The 24894-nt window shown below is 31.8% G+C and overlaps 3 protein-coding genes across 4 annotated transcripts; all 3 read right to left on the bottom strand.

The window, feature by feature from the left end:
* Window positions 1-397: 397 nt before the first annotated feature.
* Window positions 398-5885, bottom strand: LOC114163627 (uncharacterized). 2 transcript variants are annotated; one of them, XM_028047930.2, is made up of 6 exons: window positions 5814-5885; window positions 5645-5737; window positions 5477-5578; window positions 5181-5396; window positions 4793-4936; window positions 398-608 (listed from the first exon to the last, which is right to left on the bottom strand). In XM_028047930.2, the coding sequence occupies exons 1-6, from the start codon at window positions 5883-5885 to the stop codon at window positions 543-545; spliced, it is 693 nt and encodes a 230-aa protein (XP_027903731.2). In that variant the 3' UTR covers window positions 398-542. The 2 variants fall into 2 exon arrangements, 1 of the variants encoding a protein (XP_027903731.2); XR_003606615.2 differs by lacking the exons at window positions 4793-4936; window positions 5181-5396; window positions 5477-5578; window positions 5645-5737; window positions 5814-5885 and adding exons at window positions 686-829; window positions 1072-1187; window positions 2451-2574 and having other exon boundaries at window positions 403-608.
* On the bottom strand, window positions 2451-4203 carry LOC114164640 (patatin-like protein 1). The gene is made up of 5 exons (XM_028049377.2): window positions 4025-4203; window positions 3737-3921; window positions 3470-3612; window positions 3228-3398; window positions 2451-2576 (listed from the first exon to the last, which is right to left on the bottom strand). The coding sequence occupies exons 2-5, from the start codon at window positions 3762-3764 to the stop codon at window positions 2463-2465; spliced, it is 456 nt and encodes a 151-aa protein (XP_027905178.2). The 5' UTR covers window positions 3765-3921; window positions 4025-4203; the 3' UTR covers window positions 2451-2462.
* A 1278-nt stretch (window positions 5886-7163) lies between the features above and the next one.
* On the bottom strand, window positions 7164-10304 carry LOC114163626 (uncharacterized). Its single transcript, XM_085666164.1, has 4 exons — window positions 8221-10304; window positions 8033-8138; window positions 7337-7953; window positions 7164-7203 (listed from the first exon to the last, which is right to left on the bottom strand). The coding sequence occupies exons 1-4, from the start codon at window positions 10287-10289 to the stop codon at window positions 7164-7166; spliced, it is 2832 nt and encodes a 943-aa protein (XP_085522290.1). The 5' UTR covers window positions 10290-10304.
* Window positions 10305-24894: the final 14590 nt, after the last annotated feature.

Raw genomic sequence — 24894 nt, 5'->3', positions numbered from 1 at the left:
TTTAAAACCTTAGTTAAGTTTTGTGGGTTTAAAACCCCGGTTAATTACCATGAATTTTGAAACCTTCATAAAATATCGTGGATTTTGAAACCTCCATAAAATACTATGGGTTTTAGAACCTTCATAAAATAACATAGGTTTCAGAACCCCCATAAAATACTCTGGGTTTTCAAAACCTCCGTAAAATACTATAGGTTTCAAAACCTCCGTAAAGTACCATAGATTTTTAAATTATTATTATTATATTTTTTTAATCATATCATTTATATATTCATATATATTTTTTCAATCATAATTATTTACATTTATTCTATTTTTTTAATCTATATTTAATGAAATTATACCTAAATAGATATAAACTCATCAAATTGACAAATTATTTATAAATGACTAAATGTATATCAAAGTACAACAAATATACGAATTCAAATTCAAATTCAAGTACAATATTAGTCAGCAAAAACTATCATGAAGTATTGTAATGGTTCTCAAAACATTAAATGATTCAATTAACTTCCACATTATATTATATTCTTCAACTATCACATATGATTTTCATCATGTCCAGAACTTGTTGTATTAGTTGGCACACTTCCTTGATCAGAAACCTACAATATAAATGTGAATCATAATTACAAATATAAACTCTGAAAAATAAAAGAAGTTATGCAGTCTTAAAAATTACCGGTGCAGGATTAAACATAGTCAACTCAGGAGGCAATTGACCTTGATAATTTTGAGAAAAGAAGTTCATGATTGCATCAAGTCTTTTGTCACGTTCTTCATTTCGTTTATTTTGTTCATCCAATTGTGACTTTAATGCAGTGACCTATATTAGAACACAATCTATTATTAAAATCGTAAAAAACACATAAACATTATAAATGGTTTCACTTCTTGTTTTTCACTTCTTGGTCAAGATTAAAAGTACATGCTTGCCTCATAAGTGAATGTACCAGACATAAAATATTACAGCTTACTCTTAATGGCTATTGCAAAAACAAAAAAAATGGAAAAACCCTGCTTAGCTCTGTCACATTGCAGAAGTTACAAGATTAAAAAGATGGTTACCTCCAAATTCTTTGTCCTTTTGCCGTCTGTAAGGCTGATTGTTCAAACCATTGTAAGCATCAGTTATTAGAACAGCAGGCCACACAAAAGAACCAAGAGCAGTTCCATTCAAATGCCTAGAAAAAAAAATATATTGATGAGAAGATTCCTTGTTGCTCTCTAAAGGTATAAAAGGTATATCAGAATTAGAGAGGAATTGTAAAAAATATTAAACAATACTGGTCGAGAAGGTTATATGCAAGGTTTGGGAGACTACAGATTTCTTTCAAGTGTGGACAACTTTTTGTCTCACCAAAAAGCTTTATTTTTATGAATTGATAATGCATGCTTTAATTTCACATCACTAATTAATGTACACTTTTATATCATAACTTCTACAGCACGGATAAATATTTCACATGGTGAAAATATGTAAAGTGTTACCAAAAAAAAGTATTAACTTCTGAAAATAAGGTGTATTCACAGATAAACTAAACTTTCAAATCAAATTTTTCTAGTTAACAAAAATCTTCCATTGCTCATGCAAATAATTGTAGACACTAGAGACTGGAAACATGTGAACTTGTTATCGTTCAGGCCTCTTCTATTTGCCAAATAACCATGAGTCACATAAAAATATATTTTCACTGTATAGCATGACAAACATAAAAAATTAGGTGAACACCTTCAGCATTGACCATTGATCCTTTAAAAGGCTATACTACGTGACATAAACTTTGGCCATTTAGCCCCACTAAATATTTCAACATGAGGCAAATATATCTTTTTAACTTAGCCCAAAACAAAGCGATTTTCATCTTTGACTCCTTTGTGAGAAATATCCTTAGCTTCAAGAGACCTGTTGCCAAGACAAAGGGTTCCAGTTTGGAGGGAACTTTGGATTTCCTAATGGTCTTTAATTTCATGAAATAAATAAAGGTTTGAATGGGATTATGGTCCAGATACTAACCTATATTATATACAAATGGTAGTTGAATCAGGATTCAAATAATGAATCATGAGGGTTCAAAGTTGAACCGTATATTGAAGATTAATAATAAAACATCCTCTCACATTCACAAACTAAGAAAACAAATTTAAGCACATATTCATGATCAGTAACAAAAAAATAAATCTAGGAGCATGAATTCTGTTAAAATATGTTATAATAGAATAATATTAATATTCAAAATAAATATTCTGCTATCATAATTATTACACATTAGAATATAACATTGATATATATATATATATATATATATATATATATATATATATATATATATATATATATATATATATATATATATATATATATATATATATATATATATATATATATATATATATATCAAGTCTGAGAATGAGAAACATTACAGGCTTCGAATGAACTCTATTACCATGAACTCCCTTCAACTACAACGAGACTCCAATGGAAGTGATAAGCTTTCTGACAAAACCATTGTCATTCCCAACAAACTCACGACAATAGCTGATAGCTTCAAAGGAGAACATTCATGGTACAGCTGCAAAATACCAATTTTTTTATGGATTAGACAGATAAAAATTCTGCAGTAACATGTTTTGAGTGAACCCTTTATGTGCTGGTTTTCTTTTTGTTTCTTTTTCTGAGTTGGTCTTGTGCAGGTTCATTGCTCCTCAAATCCCAACAGACTTTTCAATTCAAGTACAGGAAACCACTTATAATGTTCACAAGGTATAAATGCTTTCGCATATTTAAAGCCCTGTGAGTGCAGAAAATTATTTACTTCTTCTTAATTGGTTTAGTAACATGTTTCCAAATAGAGTAATCAGCTGTGTATATAGAGCTCATGAAATATGATAATTTCAGTTAAAAAATGGTTAAAAAAATTTAACAAGTCAATTTGGTATCTATTTGATCAATTTTGAATATTTTTTAACAGCTTTAATTATACTAGCATAAAAGTTACATATTCCTTTTCTTTGTGAGTGCGGTTCTATTTATCTTTTTTTGGATAGGGTAAAAAAAGTTCCTCCAGATAGCAGAAAAACAAGATAATAGAGACGGATTAACAATCCTGAAAACAGAACAGCACAAAACACGGGAAAGCAACAATATATATAAGTATCCATGCATCATAATTTACATCTAATTAATTTGATCATAATTGTAATCAATAGCGAAATTAATTTACCGGATTCCCATTTACTAGATCATTACTAAGCATACTCAAGTCCGCATCACTAATCAAATTGAAGTCAACACCCTCATTCTGAAAATAGTAGGGTGGAAGAAGAGTGGGTGCTGCTGAAGCCGATATGCTTATATCAGACATCAAGGCATTGCAGTAGGGATACTTCTCAACCTACATCACCAAAACTTTTATATTGTTTTTTTTCAGTAAAGAAAAATATAATAAATGCATATGGTGCTAACCTTGTAGTTTGAGAATATAACTGGCTTTTGTCTCTTGGTGTCGAAAGTTGGGATTACAACATTAGAAAGTGTTTGACTAAGTCGTGTGTCCTTAAACAGTTCACGAGTTATGTTGTGTAAAAACTCCTCGTCAAATTGCGTATCTTTTCCATGTTTGCATGTTGGTTGTTTCAATATCACAAACACAAAACGAAAGCATGTTATTATGATTTGTGGTTAATTGTTAATATTGATGATGTTCTGAGAATATTAATGGTGTTATTATACCTAGATGAATTGAATACATGAGGGCCATTTTGTTTGTAGAAGTCTACAATTTGTGCAGGAGTAAAGGCAGCACGAGTAGGATCATGAGGGCTTGGTGTGGCTAACAAAGCTGTTATGAGTGCACTAGTGCCACTCCCTCCTATCACATCAAAGAAATGTGCTAAATCTGCATTTGGATCCCTAGCCTGCAACTCAACCATATTCAAATACCTAAATATAAGAAGCATACCATAATAATGGTAATAATAAAGATAATAGATCACACTGACTTATATTTTAAACGCTAACCTCAAATCGTTTTGTATCATGTGCTCCAACAGGCTTTGAGAGATCTTGAAATATAGATGACTTCTTAAAATCAAGAACCTCTGATGAGTGGTCAGCCAAGACCCAAGGAAAAACGGGATATTGGGTCAAATCATTGTAAGATCTTCTAGCAAGTGTATTTAGAATCATTAAATACTCAAAATTTGTTACATCCCTCCTCCTCCAGTTTTCTTTGGCAGTTTCTGTCATTTCTTGTGCCACTAGCCGATCAACAAAACTAATAGATCCACTCTTATCCCTTCCACTTCCCTTAGGAAATGAATATTCGTTTCTTGTAGTAACTATCAAGTTTCCTATATCTATTGCATCCTTTATGGATGCGAAGTTTAAAAACACTGGGCAACTGAATCACTAGATCAAACTGACGAAAGATATATTTACTAGCATATTGATATATCAGGGAATAATGTGCTAAATGTACGAATTAACTTCAAATAATGTGCTAAAGATATATAACAAATATACGAATTCAAATTCAAATTCAAGTACAATATTAGTCAGCAAAAACTATCATGAAGTACTACAATAGTTCTCAAAACATAAAATGATTCAATTAACTTCCACATTATATTATATTCTCCAACTATCACATATGATTTTCCTCATGTCCAGAACTTGTTGTATTAGTTGGCACACTTCCTTGATTAGAAACCTATAATATAAATGTGAATCATAATTACAAATGTAAACTCTAAAAAATAAAAGAAGTTATGCAATCTTAAACATTACCGGTGCAGGATTGAACATAGTCAACTCAGGAGGCAATTGACCTTGATAATTTTGAGAAAAGAAGTTCATGATTGCATCAAGTCTTTTGTCACGTTCTTCATTTCGTTTATTTTGTTCATCCAATTGTGACTTTAATGCAGTGACCTATATTAGAACACAATCTATTATTAAAATCGTAAAAAACACATAAACATTATAAAACACTCAACGTATCAACAAAAAATATACTACATTTCTTACTCCTACTTATAGAAAACAATCCAAAGCAACACAACAACAACATTAACAGTGTCCAATAATATTCAACATAACAACATTTACAACCTTGGCATGACAATCCAAAGCAAACAACATCATATTGCTACACATGACAATCCAAATCAATAACCTGATTTTGCAATTCTAAATAAGAAGGACAAGATGAGGATCTCCCAAAATGAAAATTCCTAGTATATCCAAACACACGAGAAGGGCAAGGTCCCAATCCCATTCCTCGGACACGACCACAATGTTCTTTACTTCCTAGAACATGAGCTAGTGAATCTTCAATTGATATATCTTGTGAAAGGGAAGATGTATTTGTCTCATATGCTTTAATTTTTTCCTACAAATAATACAAAATGTTATCAATGAAGGTAACATTCAATTTGATTCAGTATTTGTCTTTAGAAAACTTATACTTACTCCAATCTCTCTTGCTCCATCATTCACAAATTCCCCATTAGCATGTTTATGTGTTGCTATCCAAACTTCTCCCCTACTAACTTTGCGACCAAGCTCTTGCTCCTATAAAACTTAAGAAAATCATGAATCATATATGATATAATTAAAATGATTGATGAATAAAGTTACCATCTCATTCTTCTTCCGTGCAATGCTCTTCGATCCACCTGTGTGAGGAACTGTTTGCTTCTTTCTATTATCCTTATTTTTTTGGGCAATGTCCTAAGCATATATGTAGAAAATTACTAAAAATAAGTAAAGTAACACTTAAAAGAATAGAAAAGATAGTTTTTATTACCTTAGTCCTTGAATTTAAACGGTAGTCAACAAAAGAAGCCCATTGGTCTCTATTCATTCCTTCTGGACACATTGTAATAATTTCATCTCTATTGCGTGTTCCATCATCTCTTTGTTGCCATAGTTGTTGTCTATACTCACTCCATTTTATGTTAAGTGATTTGAATATATATGTCACATGAGCATCAAATTCCACTAGAAACTTAGCCTTCAAAATTATTACACAACTAGTTTAACAACAATTGACATATAACAAGAATCAAAACATATAAAAGAAATTATAGGTCAATTACTTGAATGGTTTTCTTAAGTATATCTTCTTTGTAATCATTGGGAATCTTCCTCCAACTTTGATAGCTGATTGGAAAGGCATTAACATTTCTTGCAACACGACCTAAAAACCTATTCAACAACGCTCCGCTATCATCAATTGGTTGGTTGTCACTATTCCATTTCACAAGAATCCTTTCATTGGAAGATAAAAACCAAACATCATTCAATGTTAATTGTTTTCTAACTTGTGTGCCTTCATCATCTGTCAAAATACATATGAAATATATTGTTGGTTTAAGATAAACATAAAACACAAATACTATATGGCTTGGACAATTACACATAAAAATCAATAAATTAACAATCTTACCAATGACATCAACAAGCCATGACCTTTTACATGATACATGCTTTGATTGATTACTTTGCATCTCAATATCCACATTTTCTTCCCCTCCACTATCAGATTGTAACCTTGGTGTTGATTTAGATGTAGAATCATGCACAAACTCATTTCTCAGTTGATTGTTAAATTCAAATTCAAATTCATGTGCAGAATTGGTCTTGCTAGTGGAGAACAACCTCTTCTTCAAACATTCTACAAATTAACTCAAGTCACTAAATACATAGATAATACATGAAATTTAAAAGTACCAAAATGATATGCAAATGAGACATCTTACTAGATTTAGATGTTGAAAGCATTGAATTCATGTGAGGTGGGGGAGGAGGTTGCTCATTATTATTCTCTATAGGATGAGAATTCATGTGACCTGCTGCATAATAATTAGATTAATACACAAGAAAAAGCAAGATACTTTTTAACATAGAAATATAAGCATCATACCGAATTGAGATGCAAATTGAGGTGTTATGCTGGATTGTGGCGGAAACGAAAGTTGAGGTGGATTACTAGGCCCTGGAGTATAAGTAGGTGAAATTTTTCAATTCTTACTGTAGGTGAAACCCGTGGTGAAACTTAGTCAACTTACTTGGGCAAGATGGATGAGGCACAGGTGGACACATTGTAGATGATGGTTGGCCACTTCTATTTTGGGTAGGGATTGAAACTTGGTCATTAGTCTTCTTCATGCATATTTTCTTCATCATCAAGAATTCTATAAACAATAACATTAATACAAGTCAATTCACATTCATTAAATTATGATTATCTAATATAATGCATGTATAAGTAATATGGATGATAATTTAAACAAAAACTAATATAGAATTGTTCAATTTCTCTATGACCTTGTTAATGGTATATTCCCTTCTCCATCTGGAAATAAAGTTTCCAAATTTTGTTGTTCAAATGGTTCATATTCATGGAAAGTGACATCATTATCTCCACCAATGTCATATAAGTCTCGTGGCTTTAGATGCACAGGAATGCTCCAATTTTTATCTGATTCATCCACTACATAATAAACCATTTGAGCTTCTACAGCCTGAATGTATGGTTCGTCATCATCATTATCACCAATGTGTATTAAACGTGTAAAGTTTACTAATCTAAATCCCAAGTCATCTGTTATAATCCCTCTAGAAGTAGTTGTATCAGCCCACATACATTTGAACAAAGTAACAGAGAATCGACCGTTATAGTTGATCTCAATTATATCTACCAATTTTCCATAATAAGGCACATCCCCAAATTGCATTTGATTGTCAATGCTACTTGCATAGCTCCTTGTCCCAAAAGTACCAAATATTCCACTATTTTGTGTTTTAAGTCCATGATCTCTCTCTAACGTACGAAACTTGAAGCCATTAACATTGTAAGCATTGTAGCGTTTTGCACAATCAATTGGGCCCATAGCTAAGAACTTTAAATCATCTGAGTAAGGTCCATTTAAGTCATTCTTTATCTAAAAAAAAAGAAAAATATGATCAACATAATTGGATATCTTTAATATTATCAAATTTAAGAATGTAAATTAGACATACCCGACGAGAAAACCATTCCACAAATTCTCTATGAACCCTCTTATCTATCATAGAGGATGATCGTGTACGACTTCTTAATTGTCTTCGTACAATTTCTCTAAATTCTCTAATTTAAATAAATGAAATAATTACATGATTAGTCCTCAATGTAGATGAATTATAAAAAGTTGTAAAGATAAAGTACTTACTGAAGAAAAGGGTTAACTTGGGCACAATTAGTCAATACATGACGATGTGCTTGTAACTTTTCCTTTGTTGATAAAGAGAAGTAAGTAAAACCCCCAACTGGTTTTTCAACTGGTGGAAACAAACCACTTACACTAGATGCCATGGTGTCAGGTTCGTCATCAACACGCCTTATTCGATTAAATATAGTCTCAATTCCATCTAAATATCTAGAACAAAAGGTTAAGGACTCTTCAGCTAGGTAGCCTTCAGCTATTGAGCCTTCTGGTTGAGCCTTGTTACGCACATAAGACTTCAATTTTCCCAAATATCTCTCAATGGGATACATCCACCTATATTGGACAGGTCCTCCAATCTTGGCATCTTCCACCAAATGCACAATCAAATGAACCATGACTGTAAAAAATGCAGGAGGAAACAACATCTCCATGTGACATAATGTAAGAACAACTCTATTTTGCAATTGGTTAAGTTCATCCACTTTTAAAACTTTATTGCACAAGTGCTTAAAAAAGGAACACAGATCAATCAAAACAGAGCACACTTCTTTAGGGAGCGTCTTCCTCATTGCCAAAGGTAAAAGTTGCTCCATTAAAACATGAGAATCATGACTTTTCAATCCTGCAAGCTTAAATTGTTTGACATCAACACATCTACTAATGTTACTTGAGTAGCCATCTGGAACAGTGATGTTCTTCAATGTTTTCAGAAATATATGTTTATTTTCTTTTGTCAATGTATATATAGCCGGAAGATATCTGTTATTTGCATCAGGCCAAAGATCAGGTCTAACACCCCAATCTTTTAAGTCATTTCGTGCCTTTAGGTTGTCCTTTGACTTTTTACCTTGGTTCAACAATGTATAGACTACATTATCACATACATTTTTTTCAATGTGCATAACATCTAGATTGTGGTGCAATAAATTGTTCACCCAATAAGGAAGTTCAAAAAATATACTCTTTTTTCTCCATTGTAGAGGGCCATCAATAGGGTGGTGACCTTTCCGTTGTCTTTTCCCCCGTTCCTCAATTTCTGGTTCTTTCCCAAATACAATATTAAGATTCTGAATTTGTTGTAAGACATTTGTTCCTGATATTCTCAAAGGAGGATTTCTAGTTTCCACACTTCCATCAAAACGATTGCGGCATAATCTAAATTTGTGCCCTGCATTTAACCAACGTCGATGATTCATGAAACAAAATTTACCCTGAATCTTCTTAGGAGTTGTGTCAAAATTACACCTAGGGCAAGCCAACCCAGTATGTGTGTTCCACCCAGATAAGGTTCCAAGACCGGGAAAATCACTAATAGTCCATAATATAGCTGCATGCATATGAAACACTTCTTTCTTATGTGAATCAAAAGTTTCAACCCCAGTGTTCCATAACTCTTTTAATTCTTCTATTAATGGCCTTAAATATACATCAATATCATTTCCTGGTGCTCTTTTACCAGGAATGATCATGGAAAGAATGAACGAACTTTGCTTCATACACATCCAAGGAGGAAGATTGTAAGGTATAAGTACAATAGGCCAAGTGCTATGACATGTACTCAAATCACCAAATGGATTGAACCCATCAGTAGCCAAACCAAGTCTGACATTTCGAGGGTCTGAAGCAAATTGAGGATTCATTAGATCAAAGTTCTTCCATGCTTCAGAATCACTTGGATGCCTTAATATGCCTTCATGTGTACTTCTTGATGCATGCCATTGCATATGCTCAGCTATTTTAGAAGACATAAACATTCGTTGTAAGCGTGGCTTCAATGGAAAATACCTTAAAACTTTAGCTGGAACTTTCTTTTGTCTTTTAGTAACACCAACAATACTATTGCTCTTCTTTGTTTTCTTCCATCTAGATTCATTGCATTTCATACAAAATTCCCTATCTTTATCTTCTCCATAGTATAACATGCAATCATTTGGGCAAGCATCAATTTTGGTGTAATGAAGGCCAAGCTTATTAATGATTTTCTTAGCTTCATAGAATGAAGATGGGATTTTAGCATAATCAAAAGCATCTGCTAACAACTCCAGTATCATTGACATTGCTTTGTCAGTCATTCTGCATAGACATTTGATATGGTACAATTTGAGCAAGAAAGAAAGTTTAGAATATTTGTCACATCCTTCATACAAACTTTGTTGTCCCTCATGCATAAACTTCATATACTGAGCAATTTCATCAGGCATCATGTGGCTTGATTCAGGTCACATATTCTCATGATTATTTACAAAATTCCCGAATGCATCATTAACCATGCCACATATGGGATCATTAGCAAAACTTGTATCCTCATTCGATTGGAAAATTGGAGGTGTTGAAATCGTATGTTGTACATAATTTGTCTCACCATGTAGAAGCCAAAATGTATACCCTTTTGGAAAAGGATGAAGAATTAAGTGTTCATATGTTGCTCCTCGAGTTTGCCATTTGTTAAGATTGCATTTCGGACATGGACAAATTATCTTACCCTCCACGCTCTTATTAGCAAATGCAAAGTCCAAAAATTTATTCAATCCATCCATGTATTGTTGTGTATTTCGAGGCAAATCAATCCAAGACTTATCCAAATCCATTAAGAATAGTCTGTTAATGATAACAAAAATAAATTTAATAAAGAAAAAAAATGTAACTAATGATATAAGAATAGAAAAATTTAATAAAGAAAAATCCAAATCCAAGACTTGTATCAATTCTAGTCAGAGGACAAATGTGAAGGGAAAAAAGTATTGTCATAAGGTATAGATGATATCATTATCTATTGCAGATTTTGATTATCTATCGTTGATTGATGTTGCTTAGGATTTGTTATAGATTGTATTTTAGTAGGTTCTGGGACAGAAAAATATAACTTCATACTTTTCTACAACATTTACCACACTTTATAGTAGTTTGTGCTGTAAATTTAAACAATATTGTTGCAATTATACAAAATGACTCACAAACAATTAAGATTATATATTGAGATTAAATTAATTCAGACCACTTTAAATTGAGGTAGTTATTTTAGTTTATTTTAAAATACGTAATTAGAATTAATGAAAATATCAATTTCTAATAATTATTTTAACCATCTGGAGTTATTATATAATCAATTACTTCCATTCAAAAATAACTACTTATTTTATTCTTCAGAGATGAAAACATGTGACTATATTAATTTAATTAACTACAGTCAACATATACTTTGAATTAAATTAGTTAAATTAACTGAGGCCAAAATTCATATTTGAATTGATAAAATTAAAGTAATCTCCAATAATATAATTAAATAATTACTTGTAATTATTATATGATTATTTGAATTGAAATGCAGTTGAATTTGTTGATTTTCATTAATAAAGAAACAATATTTATGTGAACTAAAATAACCAAGACTAAGATATATGCGATTTTTTTATCAATAGTGTCATTATGATTTTTTAGGGATGTTGGCTTCAGAAAACAATTTTCAGACACAGTGAATGTATTGTTATATATAAGGCTTATCTTCATTTTCAATGAAAATGGTGCTCTTAGTATTAGGAAAGCACAATATGAGATAGGGTGATTTTTATTGCTATGTTTCATTTTAGTTATCTCTATTTTTTATTTAAAATAGTTTTATATGATTTTGGTTAAAAATATGAGAACCAAGATTTTATTATATACAGTCACTCATTGGTGCACACCACTTTGAGTGATTTACTTTGTTGGTTATAGATAGAGATGAATTTTGTGTTTTACATTACAGATGTATATGTATGTCCCTCACCCAAACAAAAAGTAGTCAAAAAGGGTTTTGGACCCCACTTCCTCTCTCCTTTTTAGTAATCTTTCTATTTTACTACTACCATTTCTTTACATTAAAAAAAATTTAAAAAAAAAACGTTTCTTATGTGCTAAACAGCTCAACTTTTTCTGTCATCTCATGTTTTAAACGCACCCAATTAACAACTACTTCTACCCCTAAACTCCAATCAACAACTACTTCCACCCCTAAACCTAATATTCTATCACACTTCAATTTTTCAGTATGATAATCACTTTTAAATTCAACCCCTTTTTTTATCTTTTAAATTCAAGTATATATATTTTGAGTGTTTATGGTAGGAATAAAAAATGATAGGGTGTGTGAAATGGAATATAGAATATGTTTGTTATTGTAACCTGAGGATGCCTAAATAGAGGCTAACTGTTATGAATAAGAAAGCGCCAAATGAGTAAGGAGAAATTGACAGAATAATTAAAAAGGTGGATGAGATGAGAGGGAGTAGTAATAAAGAAATGGAAAATGAAAGTGGTGAGGAAATTTCAAAGAGGAGAAAATGGTCAAAGAATGAGTATAGATATGAAAACAAATCGCATCTCAAGAGTCATAGTAGTTAGACCCTCACACCCACCAACTATACAAAACCCCACTTTCCTGGAAGTACCCTTTCCCTCTACATTCTACATCTTCCGTTATAACTCACGCTGCTGCATGCATCTTTTCACTCTCTCACTATATAAGCACAACCAACACAACAACAACACCCCCTCATTTCTCCCTTGGCAACATGGAAGCTATCAACACAACCTCCTCCACCACCACCTCTTCTTCCTCCGACTCCTCCTCTTCCGACTCCAACCACAACAACCCCCACAGAATCAAAGGTGTACACATTACAACACCCTCCTTCAATTTCCACACATACTTTTTCTTTTATTCATCACTCTCTTTTCTCGAAGCTCTAGCAGCATGGTCCATAACCACCTAGGTCAGTGAAAAGTAAGAACCCTCTTAGCTAGCTTTGTAGCATATGGCAATTACCAAAAGTTGGTACATACAGTGACACGAAGATCAGAACTTTTGTGTGTTAAAATCTTGAGAAAATGGCAATGGGACATATAGTACATACATAGGTAAAAACGAAACTTCAGTGGATACTCTGTTGTGGTATATAAGTGCATGTAGTATATATATATATATATATATATATATATATATATATATATATATATATATATATATATACATCTACATATACATCAGTGGATAGAAACCGTGGGAGAATGAAGACCGTCCAAACATGATGACCTAGATGGTGGGGCCAGAGATTGTCCCGTGAGGTGCCCAGTTGACGAAAGTCAGAAATGAATTAAAAATAAATAAAAATGGCAGTGTCCAATCACCTCTTGCTACAACTTTCTCCTCTCTAAGGCTCCTCCTATTTATTTCATTCCCTGTCATGCTGCCATTTTATTTTCTCATTTTGCTTCTCTCACCATAATAATAACCCTCTTATGTTTAACTCAAACCTTCATAACTCTTCCCCTCACTCCACCAAAACACCCTTTACTTTCCTCGCCATTCATTCTTCCTCCACGTAGGTTTCCACAAAAACCATTGTTGGATTCAACACTTTCTTAATCACCTACACATGGGAAGACACTCTTGTTGCTACAAACAGAAGTTACGGAAAGGCCTTTGGTCTCCAGAGGAAGATGAGAAGCTTCTGGATTACATCACCAAACATGGTCATGGATGTTGGAGCTCAGTCCCCAAACTTGTTAGTATATCTATATCTATTATCTATATATATATATATATGCACATACACATACTATATCGTTTCATTGATGCAGCGTGCACAATGAAGGAGTGGAGTCACTTCATTCTAATCTTAATTCTGCATGCCAGGTTTGCAGAGATGTGGGAAGAGTTGTAAGTTTAGGAGTGGGTCTTATTACTTTATTTATCTCATGTTCTTCAACACTCTCTTCCTCTTTACCCTTATTATTACCTCCTTATACTACCCAAAGACAAAAAGAAAAAAAAAACAAATCTTGTACACATCGGAAACATAAACCGTTAATACAATGTTTCACTGATCATTAAACAATCATTAAACAAAAGAAATAGAAAAAGTCATTCCTATTACTACAAAAAAAGTCATATCCTAAAAGGCCTAACATATCATCGTATAATCAATTACATTTGTCTAATGTGATGTTCATAAAAATCTACTTAAAAGTGAAGATAGTTTATCTATGATATAAAGTTTATAAATAGAAAAAATAATTATTCAAGTTTTATTCGTAAAAGAAAATTAATATCCCTCTAAACTTTTGTCTCTTTTATTTTTTTTTTCTAACTTATTTCTAAGATTTTAAGAGATCTGTTCATTACCTTTTAATTATCAAAATCTATCATAGATATTTGGCATAGAGTAGAGAGATCCAAGTATTGAATGCATTGAATGCATGAGTTTTACAAGAAGTTCTAGTTGATTCTTATATAGAAGTTTGTCCATCAGTAGATTGGTTTAGTCCCCAGGTGAAAAAGATCTCACAATTTTCTGTCTGCTATGTAAGAATGCATGTGTTTGGGAATGCATTATACCATATCACACTTGTTTAGATTAAAAATTAGGCAACTTTGTCCAAAAAATTGTTGCTGATATCTTGTTGAATTCTTTTATGCAGATATGCTATTTTTTCTATAAAAACATTGCATTTGGACTTACCTTGTTTTGGTTTGAGGCATACGCTTCTTTATCTGGTCAAGCTGCTTACAATGATGGGTACATGTCATTTTACAATGTCTTCTTCACTTCACTTCCAGTAATCGCTCTAGGTGTTTTTGATCAGGATGTTTCTGCCAAACTTTGCCTAAAGGTACTATATTGTCTTTTTTATTTTTTTTATTAAATTTGCTTTTGTATGTATTAAAGAATATTGAAGAACCAGAAGATAGACATACGATTCTCCTTATAAGACAGGAACTATATACTTTTTTGCTCTATGAGATCTTTATATTACCAGTTTATCTTGGAGCTTTTGAGTTGAATACATAATTTTTAATTAGTATATGTTCACACTAGAGTTTATATTCATTATTTAATTTTGTAGAAGTCTTGGCTCTGCCTTTAGGCGATGGAAAAAGGAGTTTGCTAGCAGTGATGTTCCTACATTCACTCAAAATATGCCATTACTGATTTGGATGCTTTTTGACATTTTTAAAGATGTTTTTCTCTAGTTTCTCTGTGTCTGAATACATCTGCTTTGATTGTAGAGTTCTTCCTAAAGTGTTATCAACTTAACTCTGATGTAAAAGTTCACCTAAGTACTCTGAATGCCTTGGATTTTCTCTTATCTAAGTGTTTTAATTACTACATCTTCTATTTAACTATACTAGCCTAAAGTAATACATTTATAATTTTCTTATGCAGTCTCTTTTCCCCTCCCTCTCGTTGCATGGTTGCAGTGATTATGAGATTTTAGACTTTGAAAGTGTTTGTTGATAATAACAAAGGAAAAGTTACGACAATCCGAGGGCCATTTTTAAAGCAAACCAACCCAAAGCCACTCCTATACTATGCTAAGCAAACCAAACCTTCTTTTATTCTATTGTCATGTCTGCAAAACATCACAACTCCATTTTCACTCCTTAAAATGTGAAAAACAATTTTCATTTCTCCACTGGAACAATAACACAAACATCTAATCTACTTCAACTCTTTCACTGTGCATACAGAACACAATCACCACCCCCTCCTGCATTGTTCGTCACCATGGATTCCGATTCACACAATTTGAGTAACAGTTATAGTAGAAATAAAAGTGGTTGTATTTATTGTTCTAAGAGAGAAGAATTGTACCCGTCCACGTCCACGCAATGGAGATGCAAAGTCACTGAACGAGCAACGGAGACGCACTTTAGATTTCAGAAAACGTGGTACCTATAATTGAATCTCTGAACAAAAACAAGCATCAAGGATTTCAAAGTCCGAAATTAACCACAAAAACGAAAAAATTTGAAAACCTAAAGAAAAGAAAGGGAACATCGTTACCGTTTGGAAGCAAGGTGAAATTCGAACGAAATCGTGAGCAAATCGTTCGGAAGCAAGGAAGCAACTGCAACTGGTTTAACTGAGATTGAGATTGAGAGTGAGAGTGAGATCGAGAGTGAGATTGAGAGTGAAATCGAGGAAAACGTAGCTTGATGAAGTATGAGGAAAGTGGATTTCGAAACAAAGTGAATTAGGTAAGTTTTCGAACATTGGTATACTATGTCTGTGTCTACTTTTTAGTACTGTGTCTGCTTTTCGAACGTACAAAGTGATAAAAAGATTTTTAAAAAAAATATATAAAAAGGATATGGAAAAAAAATGTGGAGGGAATTTTTCCTGGGGTTCATCATAAAACTTCTAGTATTTATGAGAGGTTTAGAAAACCTTTACTATGTGTAAAAATTACCAGAGGTTTTATAACCTCCGTTACCAAATCTCCATTAAAATTAATTTTTTTTGTAGTGGACCCAAATATTTTATATTTTATATAATTTTTTACTATAAAAGATTACCACAAAAAATATTAATATTTGGTCAAGCAAATTGATAGAAACTTAAAGAAAAGAAAAGCAGAGAGAAAGAGACTATTGAATCTTTGTAAGTAAAAATAGATGAACAACTTTGAAGAAACATTATTACTGGGTGTGGTGTGGTCCTCTAACTTTTTTCCTCTTTTGCTTTTTTAATAAATTTTTTATGTAATAGTAGTGATGTGTAATATGAACCTATTTAGAGAGTCTCCAAGAAATTATAGGGAAAGAAGTATTTATGTTCTAAGGAATACATTTGTGAATTTTTATGTTTACTCTCGTTGTAGAAATATAATATATATATATATATATATATATATATATATATATATATATATATATATATATATTAGTTTTGAAAATAATTGTTATCAAATAAGTGCATATAAGATATTTTTTATGTTAAAAAAGTATTATGTTATCTGTTTGGTTAAGAAGAACTTTATCAAAGTAATTCTAAGTATTACAAAATAAACACTTGTTTTTGTAAAAATAGAAATTTGATTGATGATTTGTGTTCTTACAATGCCTAATATACACTACAAAGACTTCTTAATATGATTCTATCTAGAAAAGAGTATCATGGTTTCAGAATTTGAATCCTCAATAGACATAAACAAAAATAAATGAAAGAAGAACGCAAAATAAGACAGAGATGGAGACAACAGAAGTGGAGACGCCACAATCTAGGATATTCATCACTCAGAGAAGATTCGCACAGGGCCGGCTCAAGGGTAAAGCAAGTAAAGCACTCCCTTTAGGCCTCCAATAAAAGAAGGTCTAAAAAAATTTTACTATTAATATTTCTTTATTAAATTAATTATAAAATTATATTTAAGAAGAAAAGACCTCAAAAATATTTTTTCGTATTATAATTTTATTAAATTAATTATAAAATTGTGCTTAAAAAAAGGCCTCCAAAAAAATATTTTACTATTAATATAACTCTATTAATTTAATTTTAAGTTTATGTTTGAGAATAAAATTTAATTAAATTATTATTAATGTCTATTAACTTTTATTGGTATTAAAAATGATATTTAATGAGTTATAATCTTTTTTTAGTAAATTATAATTTTGTTTACAAAAGAAAGAATGATTAGTTATCTCTATTATCTTATAATTAATCTGCATTCTATTTTCTTCTTTGATCTATATGTGACTTCTCTTACCTCTTGTTACTTTATTTATTATTATTTTTTTGCATATAATTCACGAGGAACTAAAATTTTTCTGCAAAACTATTAATTAGACTAAGGTTAGTGCATTGGTGAAGCTATTGAACAATTAAAATGTCTTTTCATTTTTTTTGTGACAAGTATAGTGAAAATAGACTTGAAAATGCATTGATTTCTACCAAGAAAATTGCTTTTGAAATGAATATAGAACCTAAGTTTTGTTAAAAAAGTATTAGACGCAAAAAGAAACAATTTGATGGAAATTTTGATAATGAAATTGTAAAATGCCTTCAAGAATCATTTAGAATTAATGAGTTTGTTTTATATTATAGATAAAGCAATTACCACATTTAATAGTAGATTTAAATAATTTAAAATATATGAAGACATTTTTTATTTTTGATTTAGTGTTAAAAATTAAAGTCACTAGATTATGCATTTTTAAAACATGATAATTTGTTGGATATTGATGGATTTTATTTATTTTCAAAATTAAATATCTTTAGAAAAATTACAGGTTTGAAAAATGATAAACCAATTGATATTTTTAGTTATATAAAAAGAATATATTCTTTTTCCAAATGCATATATAGCTTATAGAATAATGTTAACAATTTCATTGTCAATTGCTTCCATCGACAGGAGTCTCTCAAAGCTAAAGAAAATAAAAACTTATTTAAGATCAACAATGTCTCAAGAAAGATTAAATTGATTAGTCTTTATTATCTATTGAAAAAGAAATGCTAAATAAAATTAATTATAACAATTTAATAAATAACTTTGCATTAAAAAAAGCTCAAAAAATAAATGTTAAATAAAAAGACCTTTTTAGGTTTCCTTTAGGTCTTCCAAACTCTTGATCCTCCCCTGAATTCGCAACAAAGATTATCACAAAGATTTTCATCTTTGATAAGAACAAGAGTTGGAGACGCCACAATCTAACAAATTGATAAGTCAATGAAGATTCACCACAAAGAATTCAATCTTTAATAAGAACCTGAGTTCTAATCCAAGAACCAAGAAAATTCTCTCAATGAAAAACCAATTTCGGAATAATTACCATCCAAGATGTCTACAAGTGTATTTGATGCCCTAAATATACTAAGAAATGTTAAAAGAAAGCTCAAAGACATCGGACCCAAAAATAACTGGAAATTTCAAAAACAAAAACAAATTGTTCCCCCAGTGAAACACCCCAATGAGGTCACATCACTCTACACACCTAAAATTATAAAATTGTCATTCTTAGCTTCAAAATTATAAAATTGTCATTAGTATTGTTGACGTGGAAAAATGGCTGATATGGGACAAATGATGTGGCAAAGCTTTATGAGCCCAAGATGAGGTCTCCAAGCCACAAATTGCTCCATAAAAACTCAGACCTTGTGTTTGGATGAAGCATTCCAACAATGTTGAGAAGTTGAAATGCATTGTATTTGAATTGCTTACAATTAAATTCTCTTCATTTTCTAAATAACCTGTTAGGATAGAGAAATTGAAATACCTCACATTTCAATTTCATGTTTGGATAAAGGAATTGGATTTGATAAAGAAATTGAAATACCTTATATTTCAGTTTCATGTTTGCATAAAATAATTGTATTTTTTATGAGATAAATTTCATTTTAACAATACTTATTTTAATGTATAAAATTTTTAATCGATTATGCAACTTACTTAATCGATTAAAATGCACTGTCACACTTTTTTTTTCAATTTTTTCCCTTTCTTTTGGCATTTATTATTTTCTTTTCAATTTTCTAGAGGGGAGGCAACTCAAAACCAAAATGCAACAACTAATGCATGATATTTTGATTGAACTTTAAATCTCATGTATTCAAAGGCAAAGGACAAACTATGATGAAAGAGCAACACAGGAACCAAGTTAATCTCAAAAAATATCAAGGAAACATAATAGAAACCTAATAGTAAAAAAATTGTAACTGATCTAAGCACAAATATGAACACAAATATGTACTACAAAATTGCACACTCTCAACAAAGCACAAGATATTTTGTAGCTTTAAGATTTCAATCATGTAAAACAAAATTTAAAAGTTTAAACTAAGAAATAATGACAATTTAGACTAAACATGATATTAGACAAAACATTCATATCACAAAACTTGAAAAAGAAAATGAAAAAAATAGAGATGTTGCACGAATTGATCAATTAAAATTTAAATTAATGGATTAAAATGACTCAACACACAACAAAAAAACAAAAACTGAATAAATTAATTGATTAATTTGGCATTCAATTGATTAAATGGCAACCTACATCACACTATGTTGGTTTAAGAAGAACAAATGAATTTGAACAAAAATTCAAAGACAAGACGAAATGAAAGTATCACTCAATACAAACACATATAAACATGTAAGGAAAGTAGTAAACAAAACGGAAGTGGATCAAGATCACTTATCTCATGAAGAACCATGGCTCACAATGCCAAATGATGGAAGTGGCTCCATGAACTTGAAGCTCCTACATGTTGAACTTACAAAATGATGATGAATGAGATTGATGGAAGCAAAAGCGACTTGGGTGAATGTTGATATGTGTTTGGAGAATGGATTGGAGTGTGTTTCTTGAGAGAGGTTCGACCAACTCTCAAAGAAAGGTCTAGGAAGATAGTCTAGAAGAAAGACAATCCCAATGAACTTGAAACAAGAGAGCTACAAAATTTGCAGAGTTTCTCCATATAAATTTCAAGTTAATTTAACATGGTTGAGCACTCATATTTATAGGTTTAGGAGATGACCAAATGCTTAGTAAAAATAAAGGGAGAAAATTTGAAATCCAAATGGCTCCAAACTAGACATGTTTCAAGTGTTACTAACTAGCTTGGCAAGTTCATACTTTCCACATTGCCACATGTGCAAAATGCAAGCTAAAACTCTCTAAGAATGTGTTCTAGGGTTCCTTAGAGCCCAAGCTAGCCCAAATAAACCCTAATCTGTTGCTAAGGCCTGGTCATGGAAGAACTTATGCTAAAAAACCCAAACTGCGCACTTTGTAAAATGTTGCTTAATTTAATCGATTATGCTACTTACATAACCAATTAAATTAAGGTTGTTACACTAAAATGGCCAAAATACACATTCCAAAAGAAGTGTATGCTTAGCCACAATACAAGGCCTAAAGAAATGACTTATTCTAATATAGAGTCTTCCTCCATTAGGCTTCATCTTCTTCAACCTTCTTAGCCATGGTTTTGGTGGTTGGAATGTTTTCCATCATTTCGTACACGAGGTTTCCCTTTTTAATGGGTTTGCTTTGTGGCTCAAGCGTGAACTCTACCATTTTGTATCAATTTTGTCAAGAATTGCTTGAATTTCATCCATTTTCTTTATTTTTTCACTTTGACTCTTCGCTTGCTTAAGGCCCTGGTACAGGGCTCCTCCATATTATCCAAGGCATTTGTGCAATTGGCCTTGATATAAGCTTTAGTAATTGGGAGCCATAGCTTCTTCCTTGGGTGGTCACAAGCACTCCTTGCATCTTGCATAGTCTCGTGATTAAGCTTGGGAAGCTTAACAGTTTTATTATTCTTCTAATTGTGGGTTGCGAGATGGCTATCTTAAAAATCTCCTTAATAATTATATATGCAATGTTCATAATATAGCCTCTCATTATGCAATATAGCAATGGTGTTTTCTCAAAGGTTATGCCAGAAAAATATGACTTTGGAAAAATGTTGGAAAGCAGGAAGGTCATCTAAATTTGAGTGATTGCTTTAATGAATCACCTACATTAAGATCTGTACTTTATAACCAACTAAAACCTTAGGTTTTATTCCGAGCATCTAAAAGCATGATAAGAATTAGTTGGAGCATAACTTGGAACTAGTTTCCACTCAATCATAAGCCAGTGAAATAAAATGAGTGATTAGTTCATACAACAAGAAGCATAAACTAATTCACAAACATGTAATAAAAACATACTTTGGTAAACATAAGAGTACCAGTACAAGAGATTTCCAAAAGGTTACAACTTAGCTTCAACACTAAAGAGGTTTAGCTCCTCATAATAGATGAAAACAATACACTATATTTAAGATCTATACACGCTTATGCCCTCTAATAATGCTCATTTAAATATATATAGGAAAAATGTTTACAAGAGGCCTCTAAAAGTATCTCAAAAGAACTCTCCAAAAAAATCTACTAAAATAGGGGTACAACTCTACTTTTATAAGTTATCTAGGGTAGTGCTCATCAATGCACTTGTGGCTTCAACTACAGAGGTTTTCTTCCTACTTGGGTTTTTCTTTATGGTCCAAGCCTCATGCTTTGTTGCTTCAGCTCCTAAGATAACTTCTTTGGGATGGAGTTTAGTCATAATACTTACATAATATAGGAAATGCTTCAAGATGGGATAATAACCCTTTTTCTCTTCCTCAATCCTCCTAATAAAGAAAAATAATGGCACATGGCGTTTCTGTGTTCACTATAGATCACTTAATGTTTTCACTCTCAAAGATAGATTTGTCATTCCCACCATTGATGAGCTACTAGATGAATTGATCATAACTATTATTATCTCTAAGATGGATCTACGCTCTAGGTACCACCAAATTCGTGTGGTTCTCGAAGACACACTCAAAATGATATTTAGAACACCAAATGATCAATCACTATGAGTTCCTAATCATACCCTTGGGTCTCTATAATGCTCTCTTTACATTCTAGTCTACATTGAATGACTTGTTTAACCTTATTTATGCAAATTTATATTAGTTCTATTTGATGATATTACTTTTATTCTCATGTTTTACGCTTAGACTTATTTAAACTTACTGTCTTTTGACTAGGTTTTTGCCAAATTTTTTAAGTGTAATTTCACAGTATATACAATGAACTACCCACATATTATTTCTATAGATGGAATTGCTCTGATAATGATAAAAGAGAACTATCCTACAATGGCTGAAACCATTTACTCTCATGGCTCTCTAAGGATTTCTTGACCTGCTAGATTTTACATAATTTTGTGCAAAATTATGCCACTCTTGTTGCTCATATCACCAATCTCTTGTGTTTCAATCATTTTTCATGGTCTACAAAGACAACTTGCCTTTACAAATTTACAACAACACATAGCTAAGCTTCTTACCCTTGCTATGCCCAATTTTAACAAACCTTTTGTCTTAGAGACAAAGGCGTATGGTGTTGCCATTGGTGCAGTTATGAGTCAAGATAGTGTCCCACTCACATTCTTCATTAGAAAAATGTGTCCCCGACTCCAAAGCTCCTTAATTTATGTTCGAGAGATGTACGCCATTAACAAGAATGTCAAAAGATGGAGACAATACTTATTAGGACATCCATTCTATATTTACACAAATCAAAAGATCTTGAGGTCACTTTTAACTCAAACCATTTAGACACCAAAACAACAAAAATCGATAGCAAAATTACAAGGATTTCAGTTTGAGATTTTCTATCGACCTAGATCCAACTTCATTACTAGGGATGTCAAAAATTACACGCGGGTATCCATGGATAAAACCCACAACAAGTAGGAAATGGATATTAAAAATGGATACCCGCAGGTAACAAGTACGAGTATTTTTATACCCGCATGTTAACGGGACGGGTACGGGTATCATAGTATCCGTATTCGTGGATACCCGTACCCGTTATACTCTAATTTAAATTAAAAATAAATAAAAATGATTAAAACATTAACACATTGATTTTGAATGTGTTATTTTTTATCAATTGGTTTTAAAAAAATCTTCATTTATTTGTAAATGGTCATTCAACACTATTTAAATGAGTTATTTACACTTTATTTGAACTTTATAAATGTTATGCATTGTATTTTTATTTGAATTTATGGTTAAAATTTATTTTTAAATATTAAATTTTTCTTTCATAAATTCTCGTGTGTACCCATGGATATCCATGGATATTAAAAAAATATGCGGGTACTCGCATAATGATACCAGCACGGATATGAGTACGGGTACGAGGCAAATATTTATCCAGCGGATAGGGTACGAGGGAGCTATTATTCGTACCCTACCCGCCCGTTGACATCCCTAACCATTACAGACGTCGTCTTTCGCAAGTCCCAATACCCCATTTTTGCCTTGTAAGACCCATAAAATTTAATTAATTAAATAATTAATTAATAAATGTGGGTAGTGAGAGCCTTTATGTGATTAAATGTTGATTTTTGTGATGTGGAAAAGTACTTGCTCAAGTGGTTGAGAGTACTTGGTTATGGTGAGGGGACTTGGATTCGAGTCTTATGTATGTTAATTAAGTGTTATTTAATTGATTATTATTTTAATAATATGCTTGATCATTGGTTGAATGGTTGTGCATTGATTTGACATTAGCATAATTATGGGTTCAAACCTTGGTAGACCCAAATTAAACTTTCTTTTTGCCAAATTTCTTTTTGGCATGAATGTGAAAGGGCAGAAGAAACCTTAGCTGTTGAAGGGAGGTAGCCAAGAGGGTTGGAAAACCATCATAAAACAATAATTCAATGAGCATTAAGTGGGTGTAATGTTAATTTTCGTTTTAGCCATTAAACCAATTAAAAGTGGAATTGAAATTGGGATTAAGAGCAAAACTAGTGAGAGAGAAGCCTTCTAGAGTTAGAACAACAAATTGTGCCGAAATTTTAGTGTGAGGGTGAATTTGGAGGCCAATTGGAGAGGATTAGAGCTAATCAAAGGAAGTCAAGTGCTACCATCAACAAGGAACTTTAGCATTGTCTTTTAAGCAAGGAAACCAGGTTAGGGGAGCTGAACCCAAAATTTTATGTTATTATGTTATTACATGATGTATAATATAAGATTGAATGCTTCCTTTCAAATCAACTCGAAATTCTGGGTTTCTGGAAAATTCTCAAAAACCGCCTAGCGGTCCTTCAAAGCCGCTAGGCGACTCATGCCAAAAATAGAGTAATTCTGGGTTCCTGCGATGAATCGCCTGGCGGTGCGTAATGTGCCGCCAAGCGACACATGTGTGCCAACTAAGGATGGCAAAAATACCCGCGCTCGCAGAATCCGCGGATAAAATTCGTGGGGGATAGTTACTATCTGTGGGTATTTATTACCTACGGGTAGCGAGTATTTTAATACCCGCTTATAAACGGGTCAGGTACGAGTATCATACTAT

This window comes from Vigna unguiculata, chromosome 9 (assembly GCF_037176805.1).
Source record: "Vigna unguiculata cultivar grain cowpea cultivar isolate G323 ecotype 2 chromosome 9, ASM3717680v1, whole genome shotgun sequence".
NCBI lineage: Eukaryota > Viridiplantae > Streptophyta > Magnoliopsida > Fabales > Fabaceae > Vigna > Vigna unguiculata.
This window is presented reverse-complemented; position numbering and strand designations above follow the sequence as displayed.

What these genes read in the sequence shown, in the direction of transcription:
- LOC114163627 (XM_028047930.2), bottom strand. Translation starts at nt 5,885, where the DNA reads ATGTGTCCAGAAGGAATGAATAGAGACCAATGGGCTTCTTTTGTTGAC. An exon ending in ATTTAGAATTGCAAAATCAG is followed by an intron (nt 4,937 to 5,180) that starts GTTATTGATTTG and finishes GTTCTAATATAG; the next exon opens with GTCACTGCATTAAAGTCACA. An exon ending in CTATGTTCAATCCTGCACCG is followed by an intron (nt 609 to 4,792) that starts GTAATGTTTAAG and finishes TTTATATTGTAG; the next exon opens with GTTTCTGATCAAGGAAGTGT.
- LOC114164640 (XM_028049377.2), bottom strand. Translation starts at nt 3,764, where the DNA reads ATGGCCCTCATGTATTCAATTCATCTAG. An exon ending in TTATATTCTCAAACTACAAG is followed by an intron (nt 3,399 to 3,469) that starts GTTAGCACCATA and finishes TTGGTGATGTAG; the next exon opens with GTTGAGAAGTATCCCTACTG. An exon ending in ATCTAGTAAATGGGAATCCG is followed by an intron (nt 2,577 to 3,227) that starts GTAAATTAATTT and finishes GGTATTTTGCAG; the next exon opens with CTGTACCATGAATGTTCTCC.
- LOC114163626 (XM_085666164.1), bottom strand. Translation starts at nt 10,289, where the DNA reads ATGACTGACAAAGCAATGTCAATGATACTGGAGTTGTTAGCAGATGCT. An exon ending in TGGAATGGTTTTCTCGTCGG is followed by an intron (nt 7,954 to 8,032) that starts GTATGTCTAATT and finishes CTTTTTTTTTAG; the next exon opens with ATAAAGAATGACTTAAATGG. An exon ending in GGGAATATACCATTAACAAG is followed by an intron (nt 7,204 to 7,336) that starts GTCATAGAGAAA and finishes TATTGTTTATAG; the next exon opens with AATTCTTGATGATGAAGAAA.